This window comes from Rhodofomes roseus (genome assembly GCF_022264815.1).
Source record: "Rhodofomes roseus strain CIRM-BRFM 1785 chromosome Unknown C8Q71scaffold_15, whole genome shotgun sequence".
Classification (NCBI taxonomy): Eukaryota; Fungi; Basidiomycota; class Agaricomycetes; order Polyporales; family Fomitopsidaceae; genus Rhodofomes; species Rhodofomes roseus.
In genome coordinates, this window is record NW_025952971.1 from 52,024 (window position 1) to 78,954 (window position 26,931).

The 26,931-nt window shown below is 57.6% G+C and overlaps 10 protein-coding genes across 10 annotated transcripts; 7 read left to right on the forward strand and 3 right to left on the reverse strand.

The window, feature by feature from the left end:
• Window positions 1-222: 222 nt before the first annotated feature.
• C8Q71DRAFT_859391 (ARM repeat-containing protein) lies at window positions 223-3,531 on the reverse strand (the record flags this gene model as incomplete). The annotated part of the gene is made up of 14 exons (XM_047927625.1): window positions 223-246; window positions 299-537; window positions 591-687; window positions 740-1,216; window positions 1,273-1,344; window positions 1,396-1,540; window positions 1,589-2,232; window positions 2,286-2,396; window positions 2,452-2,601; window positions 2,653-2,805; window positions 2,856-3,134; window positions 3,190-3,294; window positions 3,354-3,412; window positions 3,492-3,531. The coding sequence occupies 14 exons, from the start codon at window positions 3,529-3,531 to the stop codon at window positions 223-225; spliced, it is 2,595 nt and encodes an 864-aa protein (XP_047776919.1).
• Window positions 3,532-3,691: 160 nt separating this feature from the next.
• C8Q71DRAFT_768491 (U6 snRNA-associated Sm-like protein LSm7) lies at window positions 3,692-4,664 on the forward strand. The gene is made up of 5 exons (XM_047924253.1): window positions 3,692-3,770; window positions 3,834-3,934; window positions 3,987-4,219; window positions 4,271-4,345; window positions 4,402-4,664. Exons 3-5 carry the CDS (start codon window positions 4,132-4,134, stop codon window positions 4,524-4,526), a joined length of 288 nt encoding a protein of 95 aa, XP_047776920.1. The 5' UTR covers window positions 3,692-3,770; window positions 3,834-3,934; window positions 3,987-4,131; the 3' UTR covers window positions 4,527-4,664.
• Window positions 4,665-5,300: 636 nt separating this feature from the next.
• C8Q71DRAFT_768497 (uncharacterized protein) lies at window positions 5,301-6,140 on the reverse strand. Its single transcript, XM_047924254.1, has 2 exons — window positions 5,951-6,140; window positions 5,301-5,895 (listed from the first exon to the last, which is right to left on the reverse strand). Exons 1-2 carry the CDS (start codon window positions 6,114-6,116, stop codon window positions 5,615-5,617), a joined length of 447 nt encoding a protein of 148 aa, XP_047776921.1. The 5' UTR covers window positions 6,117-6,140; the 3' UTR covers window positions 5,301-5,614.
• Window positions 6,141-6,249: 109 nt separating this feature from the next.
• Window positions 6,250-9,140, forward strand: C8Q71DRAFT_768506 (uncharacterized protein). The gene is made up of 16 exons (XM_047924255.1): window positions 6,250-6,390; window positions 6,436-6,475; window positions 6,526-6,574; window positions 6,622-6,641; window positions 6,694-6,828; window positions 6,876-6,996; window positions 7,043-7,138; window positions 7,196-7,475; window positions 7,529-7,645; window positions 7,697-7,934; window positions 7,983-8,220; window positions 8,287-8,351; window positions 8,416-8,514; window positions 8,570-8,708; window positions 8,763-8,869; window positions 8,920-9,140. The coding sequence occupies exons 1-16, from the start codon at window positions 6,279-6,281 to the stop codon at window positions 8,936-8,938; spliced, it is 1,875 nt and encodes a 624-aa protein (XP_047776922.1). The 5' UTR covers window positions 6,250-6,278; the 3' UTR covers window positions 8,939-9,140.
• Window positions 9,141-9,760: 620 nt separating this feature from the next.
• C8Q71DRAFT_139441 (uncharacterized protein) lies at window positions 9,761-13,587 on the forward strand. The gene is made up of 11 exons (XM_047916538.1): window positions 9,761-10,189; window positions 10,240-10,326; window positions 10,381-10,578; window positions 10,644-10,665; window positions 10,720-10,858; window positions 10,908-10,939; window positions 10,988-11,056; window positions 11,114-11,222; window positions 11,272-11,316; window positions 11,368-11,427; window positions 11,483-13,587. Exons 1-11 carry the CDS (start codon window positions 9,898-9,900, stop codon window positions 13,472-13,474), a joined length of 3,045 nt encoding a protein of 1,014 aa, XP_047776923.1. The 5' UTR covers window positions 9,761-9,897; the 3' UTR covers window positions 13,475-13,587.
• Window positions 13,588-15,825: 2,238 nt separating this feature from the next.
• On the forward strand, window positions 15,826-17,013 carry C8Q71DRAFT_711396 (uncharacterized protein; the record flags this gene model as incomplete). The annotated part of the gene is made up of 4 exons (XM_047920805.1): window positions 15,826-16,013; window positions 16,068-16,535; window positions 16,596-16,728; window positions 16,807-17,013. 4 exons carry the CDS (start codon window positions 15,826-15,828, stop codon window positions 17,011-17,013), a joined length of 996 nt encoding a protein of 331 aa, XP_047776924.1.
• A 4,058-nt stretch (window positions 17,014-21,071) lies between these two features.
• On the forward strand, window positions 21,072-22,229 carry C8Q71DRAFT_859397 (uncharacterized protein; the record flags this gene model as incomplete). The annotated part of the gene is made up of 4 exons (XM_047927626.1): window positions 21,072-21,256; window positions 21,311-21,769; window positions 21,822-21,954; window positions 22,023-22,229. 4 exons carry the CDS (start codon window positions 21,072-21,074, stop codon window positions 22,227-22,229), a joined length of 984 nt encoding a protein of 327 aa, XP_047776925.1.
• Window positions 22,230-23,031: 802 nt separating this feature from the next.
• C8Q71DRAFT_768540 (uncharacterized protein) lies at window positions 23,032-23,468 on the forward strand (the record flags this gene model as incomplete). The annotated part of the gene is made up of 3 exons (XM_047924256.1): window positions 23,032-23,207; window positions 23,275-23,339; window positions 23,400-23,468. Exons 1-3 carry the CDS (start codon window positions 23,127-23,129, stop codon window positions 23,464-23,466), a joined length of 213 nt encoding a protein of 70 aa, XP_047776926.1. The 5' UTR covers window positions 23,032-23,126.
• Window positions 23,469-23,554: 86 nt separating this feature from the next.
• On the reverse strand, window positions 23,555-24,117 carry C8Q71DRAFT_768541 (uncharacterized protein). Its single transcript, XM_047924257.1, has one exon. The coding sequence runs from the start codon at window positions 23,874-23,876 to the stop codon at window positions 23,625-23,627; it is 252 nt and encodes an 83-aa protein (XP_047776927.1). The 5' UTR covers window positions 23,877-24,117; the 3' UTR covers window positions 23,555-23,624.
• Window positions 24,118-25,260: 1,143 nt separating this feature from the next.
• C8Q71DRAFT_859398 (uncharacterized protein) lies at window positions 25,261-25,611 on the forward strand (the record flags this gene model as incomplete). The annotated part of the gene is made up of 1 exon (XM_047927627.1): window positions 25,261-25,611. One exon carries the CDS (start codon window positions 25,261-25,263, stop codon window positions 25,609-25,611), a length of 351 nt encoding a protein of 116 aa, XP_047776928.1.
• Window positions 25,612-26,931: the final 1,320 nt, after the last annotated feature.

Consider the following 26,931-nt stretch of genomic DNA (forward strand, 5'->3'; position numbering starts at 1 on the left):
CGTCGACGGTGAAAGCCAATTGTCCTATAGACATGAGTGGCGGGGCCCACACCGGGGAGCCCGCTCTACTGTGCGTGCATGCGGATGACGTGCCTCCTTCAGAGGCGATATGCTGAGTGCGAGACATGAGACGTAGGAGATGGATCGAGATTTATGAACGAAGAGAGAACAGGAAACGAGAAACACAATTGTCGAGCCCGTCGACGCAGCTCATGAGGATATCTATGCAGTGGCCCGCTTGACCATCTGTGGCGAACACGTCAGAAAGAATACAGCCAGGCAGATCGCGATGACTGACCTCGCGTGCCCAGCGCAGGGTCTTCTTCACGTCCTGTGGGTAACGGTTCTTTTGACGTAGCTCGTTCATCAACCAGTCCGAGAGCAAGAGCTGCTTGACCTGGCCATCAGGGAAGGTGTCCGCCAGATCGCCGATGAGGCCGAAGCACAGCTTGGCAGCCGTGTCTGTCCGCTCGCTGTCCGCCAGACACTTTTGCACGAGCTCCAAGATGTGCGGGATGTGTGGAAGGAGCAGCGTGGCTACACAAGCAACGATGAGCTTCAGGCCGACTAGAAAAAGACACAAGACATACACTTCTCCGTGTTCTTGAGACCTGCGACGATACCAGTGTACGCCTCAAGGATACCTTCCCGCAGGGATGCGACGTACTCGACCATGTCGAGGTCAAGCTGAAGCCGACAGTCAGCACGATACACAAACGAACGGATAGCATATACCTACCGGGTTCGGCTGCACCGCGCCAGCTTGCCGCAACACGCCCATGGTCGTCTGCATATACGGCTCGAACGTCATGCCAATCGCCAGCGCGATATCACCAAAGCACGACAAGATCGACACCTTCACGTCGCGGTTCAGCACCTCGCTCGACAGGTCCTCCAGGAGCACGCCCATGAACGCGTTCGCGTACTGCGAGCTGTGCTCGCCAAGCGCACGGCAGATGTCGCCGATGACGCCCACGGCGACCGTGCACAACTGCGTGTCGTCGAAGGCCTTGAGCGCGGGGTACAGGAAGGGCAGGAACGCCGAGATGTACGGCGCGAAGCCCTGCTCCAGCGAGGCGGCGAGCGAGCCGACGACGAGGAAGGCGTCCTCGAGGATGGTAGACGTCTTCCCTGCTGCTGACATGAGCTGGAGAATGAGGGTCATAATCCGGTCAGCCAGCGGTTGGATGCCCTCGCCGAGTTTGCGGGTGACACTCTGCCCGAAGCATGAACTTCAGTCGCCGACGCATATGAAGAGCTCGAGATACGCACGATGATGACACTGCAGAAGTTGCTTTGGAGGTCGTTCCAGTTGTTCCTGTCATCGACACCGACGATTTGGTTCTGGAGATGATCAGACAAATGCAGAACTCCGATGGCTAAGATCCCACTCACTTGCATGGCAAGCAACTGCTCCATCCGCGCAAGGATAGCGACCGCCGTGTTCTGAACCACGGGGATAGTGTCCGCGGACGAGTGCGTGACGTAGGACGTGATGGCCTCGTATGCAGCGGTACGGTAGTTACCTTCGTTGCTCGCGCTGTCGCGAAGAGTCAGAGCGGTTCACCGGAAAGGGACAACAACGCACGTCTCGGTAACACGCAAGAGTGCCTGCACAATCCCGTCAACATACGGCGACAGCGGGTTAGTGTTCGCCGCAGAGACGTCGTCGCCCTCGCTGTACCCCAACTGGTCCGCGAGGTTCATCAGCGCCCAGCAGCAGTTCGCCACGATGCGCGGGTTGTCCTGCAGGCCGTTGACGAGCGCAGACACGAGGGGGTGGAGGTGCACGTCCGGCTTGATCGTGTTGATGAGCAGGTCGCATATCCGGCCGAGCGTCCACGCATCCGTGTCCTTGACGTGCAGATTCGGGTCGTTCATCATGTCGATCAGGATCGGCAGCGCCTGGTTGACCAGCGGTGTGAGCACGTTCGGGTCGGGGCCCTCGAGGATCGAGCCAAACGCCATGACGGCCGCCTCGCGGTGGTGCCAGTCCTGTGCCTTGATGTTCGCCTCGATGAACGGAATGACTGCGGGCACGATCGTGTCTGCGACGGCCTGTGCGAGCAGACCCAGGCATGTCCCCGCCGCCATGGAGATATTCCATTCGTCCTCATCCGCGTCCTCCTCCTGCCGGGTGAGGAGCTGGAGCAGCACGGGCACGATCTCGGGCAGCGCGATCTTCGCGAAGAATTTGCTCTCATTTTCGGGCAGCTCACCGTATTCGGAGGCCTATCCCCGTACCTGGTCGGTATTTGTCTATTCCGGTAATCTCGGAGACGCACCTCTTGGGCTTCCCATATCAAATCCGTCTCGATCTCGCAGACTGTCGACCAGAACTCGACAGCCTGCAGAGCGATCGTCTCTTCAGTGTGCTTCATGCCCATAACAGTGAGCTGCAATATAACAATCAGCAAAATATCTCAGTCGCCAACGTGGACGGCCACTCACGCCGAACAGAGCACGCTCCATGTAAAAGCTCATTTTCTCGTAATAGAGGGTCATGATCTTGACAAGGCACTCAAACGCGCCGACCTGGACAGTGACGGAGGGACTCTGGGTTGCCTCACAAACAACTTGCATGATGTAGTTGCGCTCGCCCTTGAACCTATGTCAATCCAAAGCATACCTGACAAAAGGACTTTCCCTCACCTCACGCTCAAAGTTTTCGCGCACGAACTCCAGAGAGTTCAGGAGCGCGGTGATGGCCGCCAACTGAACCTCCGGAGACGGCTCCTCCTTACGTGCACCGTGAATGACAGCCGTGAGGATCTCGTTCGAGCGCATTGCGAGGATCTCAGGTTTCTAATGCGCATACTCAATAGTGTGGTGTCTTGCGCGCAACAAACACTCACGATAGTCTCACAGATGAAGCCAATCGCCTGGAGGGTCGCGACGCGCATGTTCGTGCTGGACTGGTTGTTCACGAAGCCGAGGAGGATCTCAATGAGCTCAGACCACTGGCCCTGCGGGAGCTCGACGGAGGCGATGGCGGCGACGACCTGGGCGGCGACGGTGCCGATTTTGGCGTTGGTCGAGCCGAGGGCCATCATGCCGTCCTGCTTGACCTTGTTGCGCGTGTTGTCGTCGAGCGCGAGCCATCGGTTGGAGTTGTCTAGTTGTCGTGCGCTTTCCTGGGCAGGGGGTCAGCACGCAGGCGGCAGGGGGCGGGATGATCGCATCACTCACTCGGGCGGTCAGAGCGTTCTTGAGCGCGAGACCGGCCGCGTTCCTGACGTGCTGGGGCGAGCTTTCGTTGACGAGCTCGGTGGAGAGCATCATCATGTATGCGGGCTGTCCGTCGCGGAGACACGAGTCAGTAGGAGGGCGATCGGGGGACGGGCGGCACTGACATAGTTCTCCTGGGACGCGGCCTCGAGCTTCGCGGTCGCATCCTGACGCGTGTGTCCATCTGCGCGCGGGCACGAACAGCGCAGGGATGAGTTTCAGCGCGACGGACGCGGAGAGAAGGGAGAAAGGCGGGTGCGCACCGGCAGATAGGGTATTGGCGAGGAGCTCGCTAGCGTTCATGGTCGGTCGTGGGCTGTGCGCGGACAGGAGACGGTTGGGCGGTGGTGGAGAGAACGGGCGATGTTTTGAAGGACAGTGGGCTTGCACGCGGAGAGTGGCGGCTCGTGCAGGGTGGAGGGAGGAGAGGAGATGCGCTCGACGGCAGGCAGCCCACGCGCGGCGTCGGATTTTCAAAGCCACCTTCTCCATCCAGTTATCAACACGAGCCACACCCGCCTCCAACACAACGCAGGCCAAAGGCAGGCCCCAGCTTTGTCCCCGCTGCCCCGCTGACCTTTATTCTTCGTCGTGATGCCCAACAGTCTCCTCGGACCCGCCCGTATACACCCCGCGAGGCGCTTGCCCTTGTTCTCTCCCTCACGCGTTCTCGCAACTACCCCAACCACACCAAATGGCTGACAGGGTATGCAGTTCTCTCTCAGCTACGTGCGCTCAGCTCATGCCCTTTGTCCTAGGGTCGTGGCGCAGGCAGAGGTGGCGCGCGAGGCGCAGCCTCAAACAGAGGGCGCGGTTCGCAGTCAGTCCTTTCTGTCCGCACCAAAATGCCATCAATCGTGCTGATGAGTACGTGCGCGCCGCATATACAGAGCCCAGCCAACAATGGACAAGCCGAAGCGCGAGGCTATTCTCGATCTGTCCAAATACGCCAACGAAAGGATACGAGTCAAGTTCACGGGCGGCAGAGAAGGTACCGTGTCTGCGTTCTATCGTGCAGCACACGTACGCTAAGTGCCCTTAGTTACTGGCGTGCTGAAGGGCTATGATCAGCTACTCAACCTTGTGCTCGACGAAGTCGAAGAAAATCTCCAGACAGGTGCGGTCTCTTACATCTTCCCGCCTCCACTACGTTCTGACTTTGACCGTGGACAGAGTCAGACTCGGAACCAAAAACTCGTCAACTGGGACTTGTGGTGCTCCGTGGGCCCACGATCACCCTCCTCAGCCCGGTAGACGGATCTGAGGAGATTGCGAACCCCTTCGCGCAGCAAGAATGAGCCACCGCGCCCGTACTGCGACGGTTCTTGTGACAAGCAGAAGACTTCTTGCAAAGGGCTTGGGATAGCATATACCGATCTCGGGGATCTGTTCCATATATGCCGATGAATGGCTCGTCTGAGTGACGACGCAGTTGAGTACGTATGTACCGTGAATTCTCTCATGTACCTCGCTGATCTGTAGACTACTTGCAACGAAGTGTGCACTTGTACATGATAAATGTCACCACAGACCGATGATCGCCCAAGTTGTGTGTCGTGAAAGTCCACCTGCAAGCCGCTAACCACAAGATACAACAGTCAGATAGACCAACACGAGTGCGACGTCCGATAAACTAGTGTACAACCTGTATGTATTACGAGAAGACGACATGCACGAATATGTACAAAAGCAGCACGCCTACCCATGGATGTATGTAATCCGCCGCACCAAGTCCGTCCATCGCGCGCAAGCGACCATACGCGGCAGGTTCACCGATCCACCTCCGCAGCCTAACGACATGAATGGCGCCGAGCACCTCGCGGCAGCCTCGCGCCTCGAGACCGCACGCGCGCATCACTTCCCCGCGCTGGGGGCGACGTAGTCTCGGGAGAGGTCGATCTGCCCCTTGAGATGCGTATTCGTGATGCGCACCTGCCGCTGCCGCGGCGCGGACTTCTTCCCCTTCTTCTTTGTGTTCGACCCCCTGGGCACGACCGCCTCGGCGGCGGTCGCCTGCAGGCCCTCCGAAGCGAGCTGCTTCAGGAGGTCGACGTCGTTGGGGACTGTGAGCGAGTGCCAGAGGTCGTTGAACTCTGCGCGGAGAGGTCAACTGCGATCCCAAGTGGATAGACGTGTATACGCACCTTTCTCGACCGAAAGACCCCCGCTCTCCTCGTCAGGCTTCATCTCGTTCCAGAAGACCATCCGCATCTGCCCGTCCTTCAACGTCCGTGTGACATACACCTCGCCCTCCTTCTCGAGCTCCTCGACCGCCTGTGGCGCCTCCTTCCAGCTCTCTTTGAGTGTGCGGATGGACAGCCCGCCGCCCTTGCGTGTTTGTCGCTGGATCTCTGTGAGGAGCGCCGCTTTATTCCGCACGTTGAAGTCATGCTGGCGGCTCCGGATAAGGGTCAGTAAGGGCGAGGAAGCCGAGCATACGCACCCGGTAGGAGTACAAGTCTGTCCGTGGGTCATGCACGACGCGGTCGTGCGCGCGGAACTTCTCCAGGAGCGCCGGGTGTGTGTCGACGGGGATGTTCGTGATGATGGCCAGGTCCTGCAGCCGCATGGGGTTGCCGTTCGACTTGAGGTGGTTCACGAGGTACACGAGCTGCGTGTTGACGTTCGTGCCCGTGCCCGTGTCGGCGGGCTGCGAGTAGACGACATCTGCGGCGACAGGTCAGCCAGGGCCACCGTGACAGGCACTCGGGCAGAGACGTACTGGACTTTGGCCGCTTCTTCTTCTTGTGCGGCGGCTCAGAAGACTCTACGGGAGGAGGCGCGGCCGGGGCGGGCGGTGCGGGTTCTGGCTGGGCGTGCCAGGAGGAGTAGTCCTGCCTGTGGAGGGCAGACTTGAATGCGGCGGCGTCCCTGGCGAGCGCAGCCATGGTGGTCGGAGACGAGGAGGGCGGGGTGCGGCGGGCGGGTTGTGGGCGGCTGTTTGGGCAAGTATGTACAGGGCACGTGGGCGTGCGCGTCTGGGGCGGGCAGGCTGTGGGCGGGCGACGCTGAAGTTGATCTGACCAAGTCTGACCACCTCTTGGCCCGGGATGGCTCAGGGTGACATGGCCTTCTTCTCCAGGCCGTCCTCCGCCGCAGTCAAGATAGTCGCTCCTTCCACCCAGGACCCTCCCAGCCCAAGGTCTCCGTCCGCCAAGAAGGGTGAGTCCGAGAACCGCCCCCCGAGCCTTCACTCACCCCCCGCAGACTCTACCCAACGCCAGTGTAGAAATATCCTCATATACGGGTGCGTGCCAGTCTCGGACACTCCGCAACCGTCGTTAAATGTACTCGTAGATCGTGTAAATTCCAAGATAAAGGCTGTATCTATTATCATCCTCCTGCCGTGCGTGCCTCCCCGCAGTGAGCCACCCCGCACTCACACCCCCACAGCGCGACGACTCTTCGCCTGTGTGAGCGCATCCATTCTCTCTTTGTGTGTCCGTATGGGCTTACGCTCCGCAGACCACCTGATTCTCCTGTTCCGAGTGCCGCGCTGCCGGCTCAGGCCGTTAACGCACCTGTATTCGTTCCGAAGACCGCAACCGCAGAGAGCCCTGAACCAGTCCCCGCTGTCCCGTCGTTCCCTTCCATCTTTTCGTGCGTCTTCCGCTGCTCGTCTCTACACATGTCTCATGGTATTGTAGTCCATCCGAAGTGCCGTCGGAACATCAGTTAGTCGAGTCTGACTACCAAGAGATCGACGAGTACGACCCCTTCGCCTACGATGGCACCAATGGCGACACCTTCAGCGATGGGTCCCATCTTGTGAGTTCCTACTCATCCGAAAAGTTCTGTGCCTGACGTCCATTAGATGGCGAACCCATACGCAAACGGCGCTGATCCTGCGATGATGGGCTTCGACGGAGATCCGCTGTATTCTACCCAGTTTACCTTCGCTCAGCAACCAGTGTGTTCTCCACTCAGTCTTCTCTATGATGCCCCTCGCTTCATTCACCTTTCACAGCTGAATTACCACCTGTACACACAACCGCGCCCCGAGAACCTCGCACATCGGTACTTCATATCGGATAACATCCGTGAGGAGCTTCAGAATCGCGCTGAGACGCTGTACAACTCCCCGGCTCACGGACTTAATTTACCTGAGGAGCTACAGGGGTATCACTCCCTACTTCCCCTGGAGCCCACTGCCGGCGAGCGCCGCAAGTTTGGTAATTGGTATTCGACGATGTATCGCGCAACGACCTTCACGGACGGTGTGTCGTACGCCTTGCGGCGCGTCGAGAGTGCGTTTTACACTGTCGGCGATCTGACTCGCATTGATATATTGCCTATGCAGACTTTCGCTTGATGCAGCAGGCCGCGTTCAGTGGGATCGAAACGTGGTCCCGCCTTCGACACCCCAACATCATCTCCGTGCGCGAAGCCTTCACCACGCGCGCCTTCGGCGACAACTGTACGTACACCCATTCTTCCCCCGCTTCCCATCGATCTCACTCCGCTACAGCGCTCGTCGTCGTGTACGACTACCACCCGAACGCGCGCACGCTGTACGAGGCGCACATCAAGCCCAAGGCACCGCAGTACCAGAACGGCCGCCTGATGACCCAGAGCCCCCGCCTCCCGGAGAGGACGATCTGGTCGTACGTTATACAGCTCGCGCGTGCGGTCAAGGCCGTCCACGACGCGGGCATGGCCGTACGCATCATCGATGCGACGAAGGTGCTCGTCACCGGCCAGAACAGGTGCGCCCGCCCGTCCTCTCCAGCCCATCCTCGCTGACCGGTTGCTAGGCTCCGCATCAGCGCGTGCGGCGTGGTGGACGTGCTGACGTACGAGGCGCACCCGGACGTGTCGATCCTGCAGCAGGAGGACCTGATGATGTTCGGGAAGCTCGTGTTCGCGCTGTGCACGAATAACCTCGCGGCGATGAACAACTTTGCGAAGGCGGTCGAGAATGTCGGGAGGCATTACTCTGCGGAGCTCAAGGCCGTCGCGCTCTTCCTCGTGTCGAAGCCCGCGCCGAACAAGGTGCGTGCGCATACCGCTCTCGCAGGGACGACACGATGCTGAGTCGCGTCGGTCTGTGCATCTCAGACGATCGGTCAGTTGTTTGAGATGTTTGGTGGACGGATGCTCGCGGAGATGGACGAGATGCAAAAGTGGGTCGTGCGGGGAGACGATCCCCGGCTTCGTGCTAATAACGCCCCTTCCCTCGTCCCGCAGCGCTATCGATTGCCTCGAAGGCGAGCTGATGAGCGAGCTCGAGAACGCGCGGCTCGTCAGGCTGCTCTGCAAGTTTGGGTTCATCAACGAACGGCCTGAGTGCGTCGCCTTGCGTCTCGGTTGGCTGGATGACAGAGTGTTGACGGGGTGTTAGGTTCGCAAGGGAGCCGAGATGGTCGGAGACGGGGGACAGGTATATCATCAAGCTGTTCCGCGACTACGTCTTCCATCAGGTCGACGAACATGGCAATCCTGTGGTCAATCTGTCGCATGTCTTGACATCCCTGAACAAGGTGAGTGTCGAGACGCCACCCGGGGAACGCAGCTGAATATGAAAATGCGCATAGCTGGACGCCGGCAGCGAGGAACGGATCATGCTTGTGTCTCGGGACGAACAGAGCTGTCTGGTTGTGAGCTATAAGGAGGTCAAGTCTTGTATCGACTCTGCGTTCAGGTGTGTTCAGTGATGCATTGAGCTTGCTCCATCTGACAATGATTTCGCAGCGAGCTGTCCAGGCGCTGAAGACGAGGGGGTGGTACATTCATTGCACAGAAAATAGCTAGAATCAGAAAAAGACGCAGAAAATACAGACAAAATGACGACCCGGCTTTCTCTCTACCTGTGGCCTCGCATCGCCTGTCGCATGCCTGTCATCGTACTCTCATATTGATGATAGAGACGCCTCCGAGTCGTATGACTGTGGAGGTCGTGTTGTGCGCATGGATCACTGCGTTCTCCGTCCTCGTGAGCCCACTCGATCATTCTCAGATAATGAATAGGTCGCCGGGAGTGCGTCCCGGTGGACCGCATTCTTGTTTGTGACGTGTTTTGCAGGACGCGGACAAAGGACACCTCAGCCCCCAGAACAGATGGGCCGCCGGCTGCCTCGAGGGCCGTGTTTCAGGCGGACGCGACGCTCAGCGCGACGGTGGGCCAGTGCGCCGATGAGTGCGATAGAGCTGCGTTTGGGCTGAACCTTCTGACTTCTTGCTGCACGCGTTGCAAAAGATCTGCAACTCAGCCTCAGCGAACGCTGCCCTGCAGGTTCGCGGCTCTTCCGTTCTCATGCCATACTGTATTTGGTATACGGCCGTGATTCAGCCGTCCTCTCGACATATCAGGCCTGTGGTAGCGATCGTGTCTGCATTCTTGCACGCTGTGGACACTAATGCGTCGTGCCATCGTCGTCTGAGATGCAGGAGCAGCGGCCAGTGAGACCGCACGGCGGAGAATGGACGGATTCAGCCACCGGCGATCAGCGCGTCGCGTACTGACGCACGCACGTGACGGGGAATGCCGTCGGTAGCACGGTTTCCATATATGGGACAAGCATAGAGTAGACGCAGCGAAGGCGGGCTTGTGCTAGCTTCAAGCTTGTGCTCATCACCTCGCCCTCAGCAAGCATCGCAGGCCACTCCTCTCGCCACCGCCCAGGCCGCCTTTCTCGCCGTCCCCGACGACCCGCACACGCAGGTCTCTCGATGGCCACTGCGTACGCACAGCCCACCAGCGCCCTCCAATCGCCCCGCGAGCACTTCCTCCAGCCAAACACCCCGCCCCAGCCGCGCAAGCATGCATCCAGGCAGCGGTTCGCCCAAGAGTTCTCGCAGTGTCTCTACGACTTCGTCATCCAGCTCCTGCCCACCGCCGAGGAGCTCGCCGTCAAGGAGGACGTGCGCAAGCTCCTCGAGCGACTGATCCGTACTATCGAGCCCGACAGCCGGCTGTTGCAGTTTGGGAGTACCGCTAATGGATTCAGTCTCAGGAACTCAGGTGCGCGACTCTGGATGAGCTTACGCGTTCTCGAGCTGACCGTTGCCCAGACATGGACCTCTGCTGCCTGATCGACTCTGAGGAACGCCTCGCCGCCACTGACCTGGTGAACATGGCTGGCGATCTCTTGGAGCGAGGTACGCAGCCTCGCATATTCACTCTCGAAATTTCTAAACGCAATGGCGCCACAGAAACCAAATTTCATGTCAAGCCCTTGCCTCACGCACGTATACCGATTGTGAAGCTCTCCCTTGATCCCGCACCAGGTCTCCCGTATGGAATCGCGTGCGATATCGGGTTCGAGAATAGACTCGCGCTAGAGAACACACGTTTGCTGATGTGTTACGCGATGATTGATCCGCCTCGCGTCCGAACAATGGTCCTGTTCCGTGAGTCGTTGTGGCCACCTCTGCGACGCGCCACATACTGACTAACTCTTCTCGTAAATTTTCAGTCAAAGTATGGAGCAAACGACGGTGCGTTGCACGTTTTACCTCTCAGAGACGCGATTTGTTCTGACTTTGATGCAGGAAAATCAACTCGCCCTACAAAGGCACCCTGTCATCATATGGCTACGTCCTACTTGTAATCTATTTCCTTGTACATGTCAAAAGCCCACCAGTGCTACCCAATCTCCAAGTCATGCCTCCCCTTCGGCCTATATCAAAGGTGTGCATGTTCTGAATGAGGACCGCATGGACGCTCATGATACCTCCAGGAGGAAACCCATTTAAATGGTCATAATATATGGTCAGTCGGGTGCGAGCTGCGGTTGTTCGCGGGACTGACTGTATACAGGTTCTTTGATGATATCGAGCTCCTACGACAGCGTTGGAAGTCGTCAAACACAGATAGCGTTGCAGAGCTGTATGCATAACTTCATGCAGCATGCCGGGGATCGCCGCTGATGTCATGCACTCACAGCCTCATTGACTTCTTCAAGTTCTATTCCCGCGAGTTCCAGTATTCGCACGGTGTTGCATCTATTCGTGCTGGTCTGCTGACGAAGGATAGCAAGGGCTGGGAGAGCGAGGTAGGACGTCTCGTGAGGTGAGGTTATGCGTGGTGCTGACTTGGCATAGTACGAGAAGGGCAGCCCAAGAGAGCGCAACCGCTTATGTATAGAGGTCAGTCCACGAGTGTTTCGCATAATGGGACTCTACCCTCACACAATGCAGGATCCGTTTGAGGTTGACTACAACGTCTCACGATGCGTGACGAAAGACGGTCTCTATACTGTATGTATCGCCCTTCGTAGAAGTGTTCTTATCCTCACGAACCCGGTTGGCCCAGATTCGTGGCGAGTTCATGCGGGCATCGCGTATTCTCGCCACCCGGCCCGATCGCGCTATCGTCGCTCTCGCCCAGCTTTGCGAGGAGCGCAAAGAAGAGGAACTTGTGCACCCACTACCCAACAACGGCCTATTCATCCCGCCACGTCTATCCCCCCTCCCGCCACAAGTTCCATATACCGTCAACAGCAGCCCGATGCGACCTGCGCGTCTTCCTGTGGCTGACCAGGTCTCACCGTCAGATACGAACCCATCCAGCCCGTCATCGCCCCCGACGGCGTCTTCGGGCCCATCCTCGCCGCCCCAGCAACCGAAGGCTTCGCCCCCCGTCACCCTCCCGGTCCGTCTGGACCAGCTGGAACATATGGCTCCGAGGCGAGGAAAGTGGACCAGTCCTCCTCCGCCTGACGCACCTGAGGAAGACCGTTCTGCCTTCGAGAACCGCCTCGGGCAGAGCCTCTCGCTCGCTACCGCCCCAAGCCCTGCTCGGCACCCTGAGCACCCTCGACCGCCGCATCCAACATCCTCCAACGCGAGTGAAGCGTACACTGACGATGACTCTCGGTCAGACATCAGCAACTCCGACGATGTGCGCTCAGTGCAATCCTTCGTCGAGGAAGGTGCACCGAAACGGCGTCGTGAGAAGGACCGGGAAAGCGAGCGAGAGCCTACTGTGACACTTGAGCGTCAACAGCTGCGGCAGATGCACACTTCCCCGATCCCTTTCGCTGCTGATCCGTCGAGCTCGCGATCAACGCTGAGGCAAGAGGGCGGAATGGATCCCAGGATGCTTGCCCGAATACGCGGGCGGCCAGCCTTGCGACTCGCGCAGCAGCAAAGCGAGATCAACGCAGCTGCTTACGTCGATGCCCAGCGCGGCCAGAACTCTTTCACGCCTCCACCGCGCATCGAGTCACCGCGACGGTCACTGTCGGGCCCGGCGCGGACATCATTCCCTCAACGACTGTCGCAAATGGCTATACCCAACTACATACCCAACAATAACAACAACAACCGAGCACCATATGTATCCCTAGCGGACTACCAGTCCCCACAACAGCCGTCATCCGCATATATCCCCAATGGCAACATATTCTACGAGACGACCCCCGCCAAGGATAGGCTCTCCCGTGCTGTACCATATACTTTCAACATGTCTCCTGTCTCTCCTATATCGCCTCAGCAGCACTTCGAGTTGAGGAACTACTACGATTCTCCTATCTCGTCGGGCGCCTCATCTTCGCCCTCGTCCTCACCGCGACACATGTCGACCGTGCCCCAGCAGATGTCCTCCTCACAGAGACAGCCTGCCCCGAGGCACCTTCCCCCCTCTCTGCGGCGCAGCTCAAAGCTCGCCCAGCCTGCAGTGCTGACCCCGCCGCCCCGGTACGAGACGACGATGCTCTCGCCGACGACGGTCACGTACTCGCACTCACATACGCATTCTTCTGCGACCATCACGTCCGCGACCACGCCGCGGGCGCATATCCAGAGCTTTGCCAACGGCAACGGCCAGTCGCTCTCGCCGTCGCTCTCGCGCTCCCGCTCGCCGCACGGCGCGCCGGGCCATCCACACTCCCGCCCGCACTCACGGCAGCAGCTCCCACCTCGGCTCGGGGGAGGCGGTGGCGTCATGCGCCCGGCCTCGCCGTTTGCGTCGATCTCATCGGGGAGTGCGTCGCCGCCAATGTCGTGCACGAGCTCGCTGTACGCGCCGTCGTGCTCGCCGCTGTCGACGTCGCCCCCGTCGCCGGCGCAGAGTGATACGTTTGGCAAGCAGGCTGCGGCTGCTGTGCCCGCGCATGCGCCGCTCGTGCTGGGACATGAGCGGTTGCAGGCGAAGTGCCCTGAACATGAAGAATCGCCCCCGACTTCCCGGCCCAAGGATGCATTCGACACGGATAGTCATCGGTGTAAGGAGGAGGCAGCTCAGCAGCAAGTGGTCACCGTGTCCAAAAAGGAACAGCCGAAGCAAGAAGGGGCCGGACGCTAGCAGAGGTAGGGCTGTTCTGTGGCGTTGGATTACACGCCCTCTCCGTGCTTGCTGCAGACCGCGGCGCTCTGTGCGAAGTCCGCGGGAGGTGGGACACTGCGCGAGTCTGTTTGCTTGAATTGTACATGCTATGGATCCCGCTATGTTCTGCATCGACTATGCTTTGGTTAACCGTCATGTTGCATTGTCCGTACGGCTTTCGAGGGTATGATACGCAGCTTCGTAACTAGTAACTCACTGTCCCTATTCCCGTTCCCATCCTCTCTCTTGACCTCGTCCTCCATTCGTCACGGCCGTGTTGCTTTGCTACTTGCCGGGCGAACGGAGCGGTGATCACTGCAGCGGCGTCCCCCTGCCGCGACTGTGCTTGCTTCTGAGCGGCATGCATGGGTGCGTCCTGTACCTCCACCCCGTAGCCTCGCGCGTTTGTACAGAATTGTACTGTAGTAGACACCAATCTTATGTCAAAGCAGTAATGTGGATACGGAATGCGCGAGCTCTACTTTCCCAAAATCATTTGGGGTCAGATGTTGCCGTAGAAATTCATAAGGGCTTTGCGACCCTACTTTCTCTGGTCCTCAGCTGGCTGTCTGAGACATCGTCTGTGGCACCGCGATGCTATGCTGCCGACTGGGACCTGCCATCGACGAGCTCCTGCTCCTGTTCTTTTCACTTCAATGCATTCCGCTCGATTTCTGCAATTGAGTAGTATCAAACTTCTTTAGCAGGCGGCAGGTTGTGGTGAAGGCTCTGATTTCGCTCTGATGCCGACGGGCACGTCGCGTCGCAAAATCGACGTCCGGTCTCGCGCGGCGTCGACTCTACAGCGCTAAGACGCACACCGCGCAATAGTATGTTTCGAGTGCCACACCGTTGTTCTGTTGAGATTGAACGGATTGGAACTGCGTTCTATGATTTCGATGGCACCAAGATAAACATAAGTTGTGTGTCCGACCAGCAGTTGTGACATCTGGTATGCTGGAAGATCTTCGGATTCCGTACGGCGGACTGTTGAACGATGATTACATGTAATTTGATTACTTGAGTCTACTTGAGTGTCTACGACGTCGAGGAGCCCCAGCGCTCGAGTACTGAGGTATACCGGCACTTGCCATATTGGTCTTTGCAACATCCCCACTGGTAGCCTGAGTGCTCCACGACTGTGATGACTTGATACGGAGGTGAATATCTGCGAGCATCTGTGTCTGCTGGTAAGTTATCAGCCAGGCACCACAGCGAATCGCAACCCTGAGGTTCGAAACTAGACCTCTGAGTCGACTGCTCCATTCTCGGTTGCTAACGGCACTGGCAGCTCTCATCACTAGTAACCATAGCTTGCAATCGGCCTGTGGAAAAATAAAAGGAACGTGCAGTTTGTTCGGACTTCGCTGCGCAATTTTCTAACCCCCTGGCCTCGGCAGCGCTGCGCTTATGTAGGTTGCAGCGCCACCAGCCCACGATCGACTCGGACGCCGTTCGCATCACAGTTGAACGAGATCCTGCTACAGGCTGGCCCGCAGTACGCAAGTCGCCTATCAACTGACCCTGGGGTCGTCGATCGTACGTACTCCGTTTGACTGTGTACGCTGTCTTTCATTCGCTCACAGGAGGCAGTGCGGCGTACTCACTGGCAGTGACGTGTCACTGGCACTTGCCACGCTCAAGCTCTACTCAAGGTCTCCATGTATGTTTTCTGTCAGGGCGGCTGAACCTGTGCATAGTTATTAGTAATGGGATTGCACAGTCCGGGACCGGTGCGTCGTCTATGGCAAGGACGCTCATGGCAGTCCATTTGGAGTTTGTGTACCCCGCTGTGAGACCGGCTCACTGCAAACGCCCTGACACAGATCGGCGATGCGTCGTTATACCTGCGCGAAAGGGGCGCGCGTAAGGGTGCAGTACACCTTAGCGTGCTGGTGTTCCGGCAGGCGATCTTCTAGCGGATGAGAGTCACTCTGCCCGTGCCCGAGCGAAGACCAAAATGGTAATTGGCGTCAAGATGTTGCAGCCTTTCTGGCTGAACACACTTGATTTCGAGGCATGTTTTCATACAACTAATGGCCCCGAAGACACAGCTACGTGAGGGGATCAGTATTGAACTTCCCCCGAGTCGTTTCCTTTCATCCTCCAGTCGTTGTTGCAGCGCTCGTGGGTGACAGCTTCCACGAGATTGACAGGGTGCGGTGATGGCCGCGCACCTTGCCCTACCTCTTTCATTCGTGGTGGCTATTCAATCGCGATCCGTCCATTCACACCACACCGGTACCGGTCTCAGGCTTCAGCTAGCGGCGTATAAAGGAGACAATGGCGCACAATCAACCAGCATCGTTCTCTCTTTTTCCTTTCTTTCGATGTCAAATTCCACTGTTCACGTCTTCCCTGCGCCCATTGGTGGCGTTCCTTTCCCTCATGATTTTGCCCCCGCCTTGATCTTCACGATACTCTATGCAATCATCTCTCCTATTGGGATCTGGCGAATGGTCGACAAACGTTCACGGACGCTCGCCATCCTCGGTAATGTGATCATCTGTATAGAGCGGTAAGTGCAATGTGTGAGATCGTTTGTCACAGTCTACTGATTCTCAGCCCCCAGAGTCGCTGACTTCGCCATCCGTGCCGCGGAGGCCGAAAAGCCCAGCATCCGAACCACGCAATTCTTCGTCAGTTGGCTGCAGAGTGCCTACGCCATGGGCTACCTCAGTACGACAACGGAGGTCACCAACCTCGCGCGGCTGTTCCTCAGCTCTACTACCGAAGGCACTTGCCCTCCTCCCATCAAGCCCCTGCCATTCGACCGGCAGTTTTCCCGCACGGACAGCGAAGAGCAGCCACTTACGGCATCCGGCCCCATCGAGGATGCTAGTTCGTCCTATAGTGCGCTGCCTGCCATCGAGCAGGAGGGCTTTGAGGACCAGCCGAGGCTTCGTGTTGTGCTGAAGCGGATCGGTTGGTTCATTCTCGCACTGCGTATTTTGGCACTGCTCGCGGCCGTGGGATCTGGCGCAATTTATTATAATGGCCTTCAAAGCATCATCATGGCATTCGTCATATACCAGACTAGGTGTGTCATAGGCTCTAACACATTTTCACGTTGCTGCATGTAACTGATTCCGTCTCTCAGATATGCCTCAGCGGTTCTGACCCTGCTAATTCAGGTCATCTGTCTCGGTTTGCTCCTTTGGTCGCTGATCATGCGCTCCAAGCGGACTCCCCGCGGACCAGCGTACTTTGTCTGCAGCATGATCATCATCATCGTGAGTCTATGACGGTTCTCCTCGTTAGGCGGCTTACTCACGTCTGAGGCCCTGCCTCCTTGTTATTCTGCGTACCAGATGATTCCCACCATCTACCGACTAGCAGTCATGAACAACTGGACCATCTCGCTCACGTCGACGCTGCCCGGGTCGCTCAACGGCCCCGCGGCGAAGGCGCTGTTTTACACGTTCCACATCGCGCCGGAATGGGTCGTGAGTACGATGTTGGTTGCCGTCAACATCAAGGAGATGTACAACCTCGCCGGCGGCTGGAAGTCACATTGATCGTATCCGATGGCCTGAGAGTCGAGTACGACTCACCCGTCCCGTGCGATGATAAATTCCCTACCTTGCTTTTATTTATGGTCATGTGCGGTACTTAATAGCGGACTATGATGTAGATCGCCTTGACGTCCTCACGTACACCGTAGGCAGTCATGGACATTGTGTACCGCGAATCTAGATCATAGGTTGCCAGATCACAAGTATGAGCACTCGACAAGCTGACCGACTACCCTATCTACCGATTCCAAGACATTGCCAGTCCTTGTGAGTAGTCCTCAATCACTGTTCAGGTCTGAAGCCCGGTCACTGATACATAATTACTTAGCTCGCGATAGGTCAAGCTAAATGTACTAAGGCTACACATGAGATCAAACAAGCCGCTGGCTCTTGAGCGCGAATGCCATTCATCAAATGATCAACCGGACTACAGTACTCAGGTATCGCACGAACCTGTGCACAGTAGACGCTACCGTGCGTTTATCAACGGACATCCCACTGACTGACTATCGCAGGAAACGTTGAGGCCATCGAAATGCGGGAAGACCTCGGTGAGCTGCTCTTCTTTCGTCACTGGTGCAAACGATTGCTAACGGACGGTTACTTCGACGGCGAACGACTTTAGGAATAGCCCGCGAGTTCCAGGATAAGTTAGGCGCAAATCCTGGGAGGACCTGCACACACGCTGACGGCTCCTCTTACTTCGTCCCAGCCTGTGGAGTCACTACCTTTTTATGAGATCATCAACGATTTATACAACGGCCCTGTTACCCGGCCCAGCAGATGGATCCACTGATATTTGCACACATGGCAAGAGTCAATGCGTATGTACCATTCAAGCCGTCAGTGCGTTCGCATTTCTAAGATCTATTGAACGCGACACATCCGTTGTGCTAGGTGTTCTGTCTTGGACGTTTAGGTTCAGCGAGCAGACTCATCCGCGCTTCACCCCCCCCCCCCCCCCCCCCCCCCCCCCACTACTACGCGCCCCTGAACAAACACAGCGCCGGACCGGCTTCAGTAACCGGACACGCCATCGCCCTGCGTTCAACGTTTTACGGTGTTGGCCTGCTACTGTCCACGCTCAGGCACTGCAGAACGTAAGCGAGTCAGCAGTACTGCTACGTGTTAATATTTATAAACAGTCCCATACGCGCGCGTTGTGCAAGGCTCGACATGGGTTTTGTAAATTGGACCGCGGTCACCGCGCGTCCGTGTGCAATAATCACGTGACCGTGACCTGCTGCTGTGCAGCGCGTATGTATGCCGAATTCACTCCGTTCTCTGCCGTTCTCCGTTCTGAAGTTCAGTTCGGATTTCAGGCCTCAGGCTTCAATGAATTTCAAGCTTCGAGTTGCAAACCTGGTCTCGCATCCGCTCCTCTCATCCCTTCGTAGCCGACTATCTTACTACTTCTGCGGCAGTCAACCAAGGGCTATGCCGAGCTCAAGCGTGCACCTGAGTCGTTCGAGGCTCGGGAGTCAACTAGTCACGGTGGGACTTGGAATGGCGCAGTGGGCGCCACGCTGAAAGCAAGTGAGTACTTGACAGAATGACGGCTCGACATATACCTGAAGTCCTAAACTACATACATTTCCACAGTACTGTACGCGAGACCCGTATCAAGCTATCAATCTCAACCACTCGTACTGTCGACGGTACCCAACTCGTCTGATCCACTGCGCAAGCTATGTCACTCGTCCTCAGATGGCACAACCCGGAACCGATTTAGTGGCCAGCTCAATGAATTTTCAATTGCGTGCCACTAATGCGAACTAGTGCTACCAAGGTGCGATCAACCGCACAAGTAGGATATGCCAGTTGTATCTTCGCTCTGGTTACTGTTCAGCGCGTCCGAACGCACCCCCGTGGTCATCACGGTACGTCGTCTTCCAGTACAATCTTTGAGATGGCTGTGTGCCGTGCTCATCGAAGCGTCGTTTCAGAATGACGGCGTATTGTTGTGGTTGCGTGGGCGGGCGTGCAGCGTAGCTTGAGCCTGCGGAGGTGGCTGTAAGCCGCGGAATACGCATGCTCTACAGGCGGGCATATCCGCGCGTGCCCGGGCAGCGACCGAGGTGGCGGTAAGTTAGGCGCGGGATGATCTTCAGGTATCTCGAGTTCCGCATTCAGCCAGAGATGCTCTCAGATGGCTGATGTGCAACGACACCCTGTCGTCTGCTGGTCGTTGCTGTCGTGCTTGTGGCTGACATACATCGACATGACTCCTAGATGGACAGAGCCTGAGAGTGTGGCCAACATCGTATAGCACACAAGGTACGTGGTCTATATGGCAGCACTCTCCGCAGTCATTGCACGCAGCGACGCTTCAACGACCATGATGATCTGCTCCAGCTCCTTGCACTGGGAGAGGTCATGTGGGCTCTATCAAAGCACCCCAAGCAGATACCCCGCGGCCCTGCATGCCTTTGTAGCATCATCGGTGCTCTTGTGAGTTTTCATCCCGTGCTCTCGCTTGATAGCAGTATCCTGCCTGTCATCCCGGGCTCACCAGATGATCACTAGCGTTTACCGACTGTCAGCGATGGTCAACTAACTACGTCTCTCACATCACCGGGGCCGGGGGCGCTCAACGGACGGCGAAGGCGTTTTACGCGCTGCACATCGCGCCGGAGTGACTCTAGCGCGACTCTGCTGCTTGCTGTCAATGTGAGAGATCCTGGCAGGCGGGAAAGCCTCTTGGTTCCTGTCGCTAGTCGATGGTGCCGTGCATTTGTTTTTGCTATCTGGGCGCTCTTTCTACGTATCACACAGATTCAGGTGTTGGTAATGAGGGACTGATCAGTATGTATTTTGCGTTAGTACAAGAACTCGACAAGTCGCCCCTCACTAGTCACTGTCGACTATGAGGCATCCTTGTGAGTACTCTATCGTTACTCTTCACCGGAACAGTCGCTGATGAGACATGTCGCTCGTGATGGGTCACTGCACACGATCGCTCTACATTCGACATCGCCGTATCGCCCTACACATCGTGAAGCGCAAGCGACAGAGTGCTGCTATTTCATATCATAGGTACGTGTCTCGTACGCGCGTGCCGCGGCCGGAGGCTCGAAACTGCTCTGAGCTGGGACAGTCCTGAGTCAACGGCCTCGCTGAGCTCAAGCGTGCATCAGTCCGCGCGGCTCGCGCCTCAGGAGTCGGGAGTCACGACAGAGGGCAATGGGCATGTCGCAGCATGGGCGGCATAAGGTTATATTTAGTCGTTATGAACCCAGTGAGTGTCGCTCGACTCATCAACCATTTCAAGTAGCCTGAAGCGCCTCTGCAGTGCTGTACGCGTGAATCCAATCAAGCTGGAGGACTTAGGGTTCCAATCAGCCTCCGACCGATGAGTTGGATGACACGCGCGACAGTCGGCGTCTTGACAGGAGGCAACGCTCACCAATGATTACGATGTATCTCGACGCTCGTTGTTGATCGTCCGATTAGCCAGGTAAGGTACCATGGCCGTTTAGCCAGCTACGTATGTCGGTTGCATCTCACTCAATTGCTACGAGATACTTACCGAATTACATTGATAGGCGTGTCGTAAACACGGTCATTGCCTTGGGCAGCCGTCTTCCAGTTCAGCTCTTTGCAGATTGTTGTGTCGTGCTCGTCGGAGCGTTGACATTGTCCCAGATTGGCGACGAGTTGTTGCGATTGCAGTGCAGCTTTAGCATGCGGTGGAGGGCCGTGCTGGCGTGGCCGAGTGCAACCCGAGCGTGGCCGAGAGGCGACCGAGGTGCGTGGTAGACGTGGGACACTTCGCTAGCAGTCCTCCTTCCGCATTCGGTCAGGCATCCTAGGACGCCTCCCAGGCGGTTGATCTGTAGCAGCGCCCTGCCGCCTGCTGGCCGCTGCTGCGGCGCTTGGGTCTGACAGTAGTCCCTAGATGGACAGAGGGCGGTGATCGTGGCATACCACGCCTCTACGTCGTTCAGTCATTCGCGATACGGTGGCTGTTCGTTTAATTGACAGCGATCCTCATCACTCGTCCTATAAAGGAGGGGTGATGCGTGCTCGACCTGTATCTTCATTCCCCTTCTATCAGCCCCATGTCTTCTGGTGGCAACAAGTTTCCTTCGCCCATTGGTGGCATTCCTTTCCCGCATGATTTTGCGCCCGCTTTATTTTTTACGATTCTTTATGCTGTCACCGTTCATGTTGCGGCCTATCGCATGATCTCCAAGCGTTCGCGAACGCTCGTCCTCATCGCCACTACAATATTCTGCGTGGAGCGGTGAGTATAAGTGCGGATTCAGCCTGTATTCCTGTATTGACCATGCTTCTACAGAGTCGCTGACTTCGCCATTCGTGCCGCCGAGGCTAAGGAGCCCAATATCCGCACAACGAAGTTCTTCGTCGGTTGGCTGCAGAGCGCGTACGCCATGGGGTACCTCAGTACGACTGGGGACCTCCTCAACATCTCACGGATGTTCATCTTGCAAACTACCAAAGGCACCTCCTTAACTGTTCAGCTTCCCCCGTCTGATCGCTTTTCTCCCCGTATGGAGGAAGAGCAGCCACTCACGGCGACGCGCCCCGACAATGCTACCTCATCCTTCACTAAACTCCCGATGACCGATCAGGAGGAGTTCGAAGACGAACCAAAGCTCCGCGCTACGATAGAGCGGATTGGTTTGGTAACGCTCGTGCTCAGGCTGAATGCAATCGCCCTCGCCGCGGTTTCCGGCGGGATATACTTCAATGGCGTCACGAGTGCGAGTCAGGCCAACATCGTACAGATAACCAGGTATGTCGTGTGGATGGAGATGTTGCCGAGCTGTTTTAACCCCTCGTTCCAGATATGCGTCAGCGATCATCGTGCTCTTCCTCCAGCTCTCTGCACTGGGCGTGGTTCTCTGGGCGCTTTCGATGCGTCCCCATCGGACGCCCCGCGGGCCCGCACTCTACCTCTGCAGCATAGTCGGCGTGATCGTGAGTGTAAACCCTGTGCCCTCGGTTGAAAGTAGTATGCTCATGCCCTTGGACCGCCTGCGAACTAGATGCTCACTACGATCTACCGATTGGCCGCGATGGACAACCACACTACGTCTCTCACGGCGATGGGGCCGGGGTCGCTCAACGGGCCGACGGCGAAGGCGCTGTTTTACATATTCCACGTCGCGCCGGAGTGGCTCTCGGTGGCCATGCTGCTCGCCGTCAACGTGAGAGAGGTATACCATGTCCCTGCAGGCTTGAAGTTCCATTGATCCCTTGTGCTGTCTGGTACTGGCGTGCGATGTTGATTGTTTTGTTGTGATTTTATCTCTATTGATACCATTCGGACATTCGTATCCAGGGGTGAATCGTGTAGATCATGTTCTGCTGTAGGACCCCAGATTGACCGGGAATCTACCTGATGAGGCCGCCCATCTCGACGTCTCTTTCTGTGGGTGGGCACGCTATCCTTCGCGCCACCGTAACTCACTCCAAGTCATCCAGCTCGGAGTTAGACAAGGTGCCTGAAACCGACTTGAATGCGACTTGAATCGGTCCGTTACATCCGAATGCCACCATATAGCATTGTCTGAGACTAGGCTTCAGGTGCGTCTCGAAAGTGTGGTCATACTGTCATCAACCATCGACTATGGCCGCCGGTTCTCCGTTTCGTTGAAGTCGCAGGAGTCCCTGAGCATGGCTCACCGTAGCAATGTCATCGACCCGGAGCGGAACAGTACAGTACTTATCCCAGGTTCAATCAAGGTCCAATCACGAACACTCTTTGGATACTATCCCTGTCATTCCGATGCTTCACCATGCGCTTGGCCGGCCTGTCGAGATGCTGACGCGGCGGCAACTACGGCATAGAGTATGTACTAATAACTCGTTGATCATGAGGTTGCTCCATGCTGGGTTGCACAAGTAGTGAGTTTTTCCGTTATTGTTCCTCAAGTCCCCTCCTAAGTTACGATTCTTGGTTTGAGAATTGTGCCCTGTTATGTCGCCTGTGTTTACGAAGCGGTACAGAGCGGGGCCCCGTACCCATGCTGACGGCACGTCATTGTCTGTCTGGGAACGCGCCGCTGCTCTCTAGCGTCGCGCGCAGGTAGAGTGCCCCCGCGGCCCAGATCGGCTTCGGCGTCGCGGTGTTGTTCGCCATCTGCACGATGAGCGGGACCGCGGCGTCGACCCAATTATCCACGCTCATTTGCATGATTCATATTCGTCTTATACCGAGTTCGACGGCAGTGAGTTGAAGCTGACGTCTCGCGGCATCGCCCTCGTTCAACTCAACCACCTCTATCGGTCATATAGGAGCCTCTGCGTGCCAGTACCACCAGCTCGACGCCTCCTCTTCTTTGTCGCAAGGCGCTGGTCCGGTAAGTATGCGCGCCGCGTTTGATGTTGAGATGTTCCCAGACTGACCACACACGCTTTAGCCTGTTCAAACAACAACTCATCATAAATTTATCGACGCTCCTTCCTATGACATTCTTCTTACTGTAGCCGTCCCCGATCCTTGTGTACGTGTCTTTTGTTCCGTCCTTTGATGAACATGTCATGCATCTGCTGTGCTAGGTTCTCTGCCTATGACGCACCGCCGCGCCGGGCAGACATTCCCAGCCTCTTCCGAGAAGTATCGGATCGAGCCCTTATCCGAGCAATCACAGAGGAGTCGGGAGCTCGTCTTGACCCTGCCAACACCAGGACCAGCCAGCGTGCACCTCCGAGTCAGTCCACCGAGCCTCGCCAAGCCGGGTCGGGACAGGCTCAGCGTTCCACAGCGAAGAAAACGAGAAGAAAGAAGCCGCTACTTCCTGGGGCGTCCATTTGGAACCACCAAGGCGAGCCGCTGTGGCATCGATCCAAGCAGCAACCAAGAGCAGCGCCGACCCCAGGCAGGACCCAGCAGTCATTGGCAACCGTATCCCTCGATGTCGGAGAAGGGCGCAGCATAAGGTGATACAACAGCGACGAGCGGAGACACGGCGCAGCCGCCACCCTAAGCGGACTCGAGTGGGTTGCAGACGGCGATTCCGACGGCGGACGCGCCCCACCCGCCCGCGGCGGGGGCAGCTTGGAATGGCGCGCGTTTCGCGGATGGTCCAATCCGCAAGCTGAGTCCGCGACCAGCGGGCGGCAAGCGGCGCGAGCAACAGCGGCCTCAGCGTGCCGACGCAGCGCGCAAGCAGCGGATCTACCAATCGGCACCCCGGCCGGCAAGCAACAATGACCTCGTAGGCGACATTCTACGGCGAAGGGCATGTACGAAAGCACAGCGCAGCAGGGTGGGAGCGGCGTTTACGGAGCAGGAGAGAGTACGGGTGGAGATGGTCTGGGTTCGCAGCAGCAGCAGGACGCACCGGGGGGAGCAGCGGCTGAGCAGTGCCACCGGCTAGGCCAAAAACAAGAAGGGTTTGTCCTTCATTAATGATCAAAGAGACCCATTGCAAACCAGCGGGGGCGGTCCTACAAAATGCGTAATGAATGAATGAACGCTGGCAGTACCAGGCTCGTCGCGGTGATGATCTCTTGTGACATTCAACTGTAAAATCATTCTAGAGTTTTGACGGCCTCGGCCGAGTCTTGTTCGTCGTCGTCCTCGCCGGTCGAGTATCTACGAGACGGGGACTGATGCGAGTAGCAGAATCCGGAAACGATACGAGACGATGGTGACAATTCGATACGTGATTTCCGTGTCAATGGCATGCGACACATGTTCAACACAACGTGCACCTTGCCATCGGTGGCCTGTCCATACACAAGATCAATGTCCCTGAGGAGGAGGATCAGTGTGAATACGAATTGCAATTTCCACGTACCTAGGCCGTGGATTCTTGCCAAGCAAGCGTAACGGACCGCTGCGAACCGCTTGGAAAGCTCCAAAATACGAGCCGCTGTCTCGTCAAAGTCTCCTACTTAGGTGTTCGAGAGAGTGTCCAAAAGTCAAAAGACAAAAGAACTTCCGCTTGACTGACTCGAACAATCGACCTGTTTCTGTGGAGGTCGTTCGAGTCGGCTACCCGCGCCACCCCGCCCACCACGTCACGTCCCCGCCACCTCACTCCCGGCGACAACGACGCTTCGCCCGCCACGCGCACGCTCGCCGCCCGCCACGTCGCCCGCCACCCACCGCGCGTCGCGTCCGACGCGTCATCACGCCAACCGCGTTTGTCACGTGCCACTGCCGCCCACCGCCACCCACTGGGCCCACCCGCGACCGCTCTCCCACGTACTGATGGTACGTCGCCCGCCGCGCTCCCCAGTCGCCTACCCGCCACGTCCCCGCCACACCCCAACATGGCACGCCTACGCGCCACATCCCATGGGCCCGCCACCGTCCTCTCCTCACCGCCACCTCCCCTTCCTCCCTCCCTCGCACCGATGCCGCCGCCGCCACCGCCACCAATGCCAGCACCCGCGGGCGCCGCCGCCCGCCCACACCCACCAGCCGCCGCTTGCCAGCACGCACTGCCAGCACGCACGCGCCTGCCAGCACGCACGCGCCCGCCAGCACACGCCCGCCGCGGCCGCGTCAGGCTGCCGCCTCTCGCGGAGCGGGTGTACAAGCAGGAGGCTGTCCACTGGTCCCCCTCTCGCCGTGCCATCGGTCGACCTCTATACACCCTCACCCTGGTTTGGACCGGCTAGCCAGCTGGACCCTAGGACGGTGTGTTGCATCCCCCCTGGATTGGACCGGCGAAAGCTGGACCCCAGGGGGCCCATCTCCCAGCCACGGCGACGACCGAGTTGGCGCCTGCGCAGTGCCCTGCGTGCCGGTCCGCGTCCCCCATCGTGCGGTTGACTGTTGCCACCCGTCGCGTCGCGCACGTGACTTTGCCTCGAGCCCGTTGGGAGTAAGCTCGAGCCTCGCCCGCAACCACCCACGGAGCCCCGCCACCCGCCGCTGCACCCAAAGCGATGCCCCCGCCTAGTCTCGATCCAGACGTCCTGGAGGTGTCACGTGCGTACGTCAGCGGAGATCGAAAAACCCATACCACACACACCTCCAGAACGTCTGGTCATTTTCGTAGAGAGGGGTGGGGGTCACTCGGCCCCGTGACGAAACGCGCCGCAAGAGAGGCGCATACGTCGCGGTGCACGACGCGTTGCGCACTCACAGATGAGGTGTATCTGCTGTATACATCCGCGCTATACTATCACCTCGAGCTCTGCAATCTCCTCCCGCCGGCAGCATGGACCATGTTAGGTCCGGAATGTAGGGGACGTGATACAATGTAAGTCCAACCGTAGGGTGAGTTCTTCTGTACCCTGCAAACGCAGTAGACCCTGATACAGCCCATCAAGATAACCCACAGGGTCCATGCGCTCCACAGTTCGCGCTGCTCGACGCCCTTCTGCAACCTCGCCGCGCGAAGACCTCCGTACGAGCCCTGCAACGGAAAGCGCATGTCCACATACAACGTCAACAGAAACGTCCAGGAAGCCCGTGTCGAGATTTGAGGCTGCCCTGCCCGACGTGACTAGCGGGCGCCGTAGACAATTTTGAGATGATTGTGAGCGTGGAGGGGTTATTATCATGGTTCAAACTTCACAGTGTGCTTACCTGATCGAGGTCGAGCTCGTGAAGCGGTGATAAAACAAGCGGCATTTCGCGCTTTGTCTAGGCCCCCAACAGTGCCAGTAGCATTGCGAGAGGCATCATCTTCCCGGCGCCAGTTCCCGCAATTACGATGCAGTCGAGCCCAAAATTGATCGCCTCCGTAACGTTGACCTGCGGTCCAGTCGTACGGAGTCATGCCATTCTCGTCGGCCTTCGCGGAGTCAGAGCGACGAGATGCGTGAGCATGGGCGTGTGTGATGTTCAGTATCCCGTTAACAGCGAGAGTTGCCCTGACATCGAGTTTGTGAGACCAGCGGCTGGTGTAGCGTCAGAGCCGCGGTAGTAATTTGGTAGCATTGCTGAGGTTAGCGAGTACAGTAGAGCAAGTCACGGTATGTACTTCGACC

Bases quoted from the DNA above. Each gene is read 5' to 3' on its own strand.
- C8Q71DRAFT_768497 (XM_047924254.1), bottom strand. From the start codon at position 6,116: ATGGCTGCGCTCGCCAGGGACGCCGCCGCATTCAAGTCTGCCCTCCAC. The intron at 5,896-5,950 runs GTACGTCTCTGC...CTGTCGCCGCAG, and splicing joins GAAGAAGCGGCCAAAGTCCA to ATGTCGTCTACTCGCAGCCC.
- C8Q71DRAFT_768491 (XM_047924253.1), top strand. From the start codon at position 4,132: ATGGACAAGCCGAAGCGCGAGGCTATTCTCGATCTGTCCAAATACGCC. The intron at 4,220-4,270 runs GTACCGTGTCTG...AAGTGCCCTTAG, and splicing joins GTTCACGGGCGGCAGAGAAG to TTACTGGCGTGCTGAAGGGC. The intron at 4,346-4,401 runs GTGCGGTCTCTT...GACCGTGGACAG, and splicing joins CGAAGAAAATCTCCAGACAG to AGTCAGACTCGGAACCAAAA.
- C8Q71DRAFT_768541 (XM_047924257.1), bottom strand. From the start codon at position 23,876: ATGACTGCTGGGTCCTGCCTGGGGTCGGCGCTGCTCTTGGTTGCTGCT.
- C8Q71DRAFT_768506 (XM_047924255.1), top strand. From the start codon at position 6,279: ATGGCTCAGGGTGACATGGCCTTCTTCTCCAGGCCGTCCTCCGCCGCA. The intron at 7,646-7,696 runs GTACGTACACCC...ACTCCGCTACAG, and splicing joins GCGCGCCTTCGGCGACAACT to CGCTCGTCGTCGTGTACGAC. The intron at 8,515-8,569 runs GTGCGTCGCCTT...ACGGGGTGTTAG, and splicing joins TTCATCAACGAACGGCCTGA to GTTCGCAAGGGAGCCGAGAT.
- C8Q71DRAFT_139441 (XM_047916538.1), top strand. From the start codon at position 9,898: ATGGCCACTGCGTACGCACAGCCCACCAGCGCCCTCCAATCGCCCCGC. The intron at 10,666-10,719 runs GTGCGTTGCACG...ACTTTGATGCAG, and splicing joins AAAGTATGGAGCAAACGACG to GAAAATCAACTCGCCCTACA. The intron at 10,859-10,907 runs GTGTGCATGTTC...TGATACCTCCAG, and splicing joins CCCTTCGGCCTATATCAAAG to GAGGAAACCCATTTAAATGG.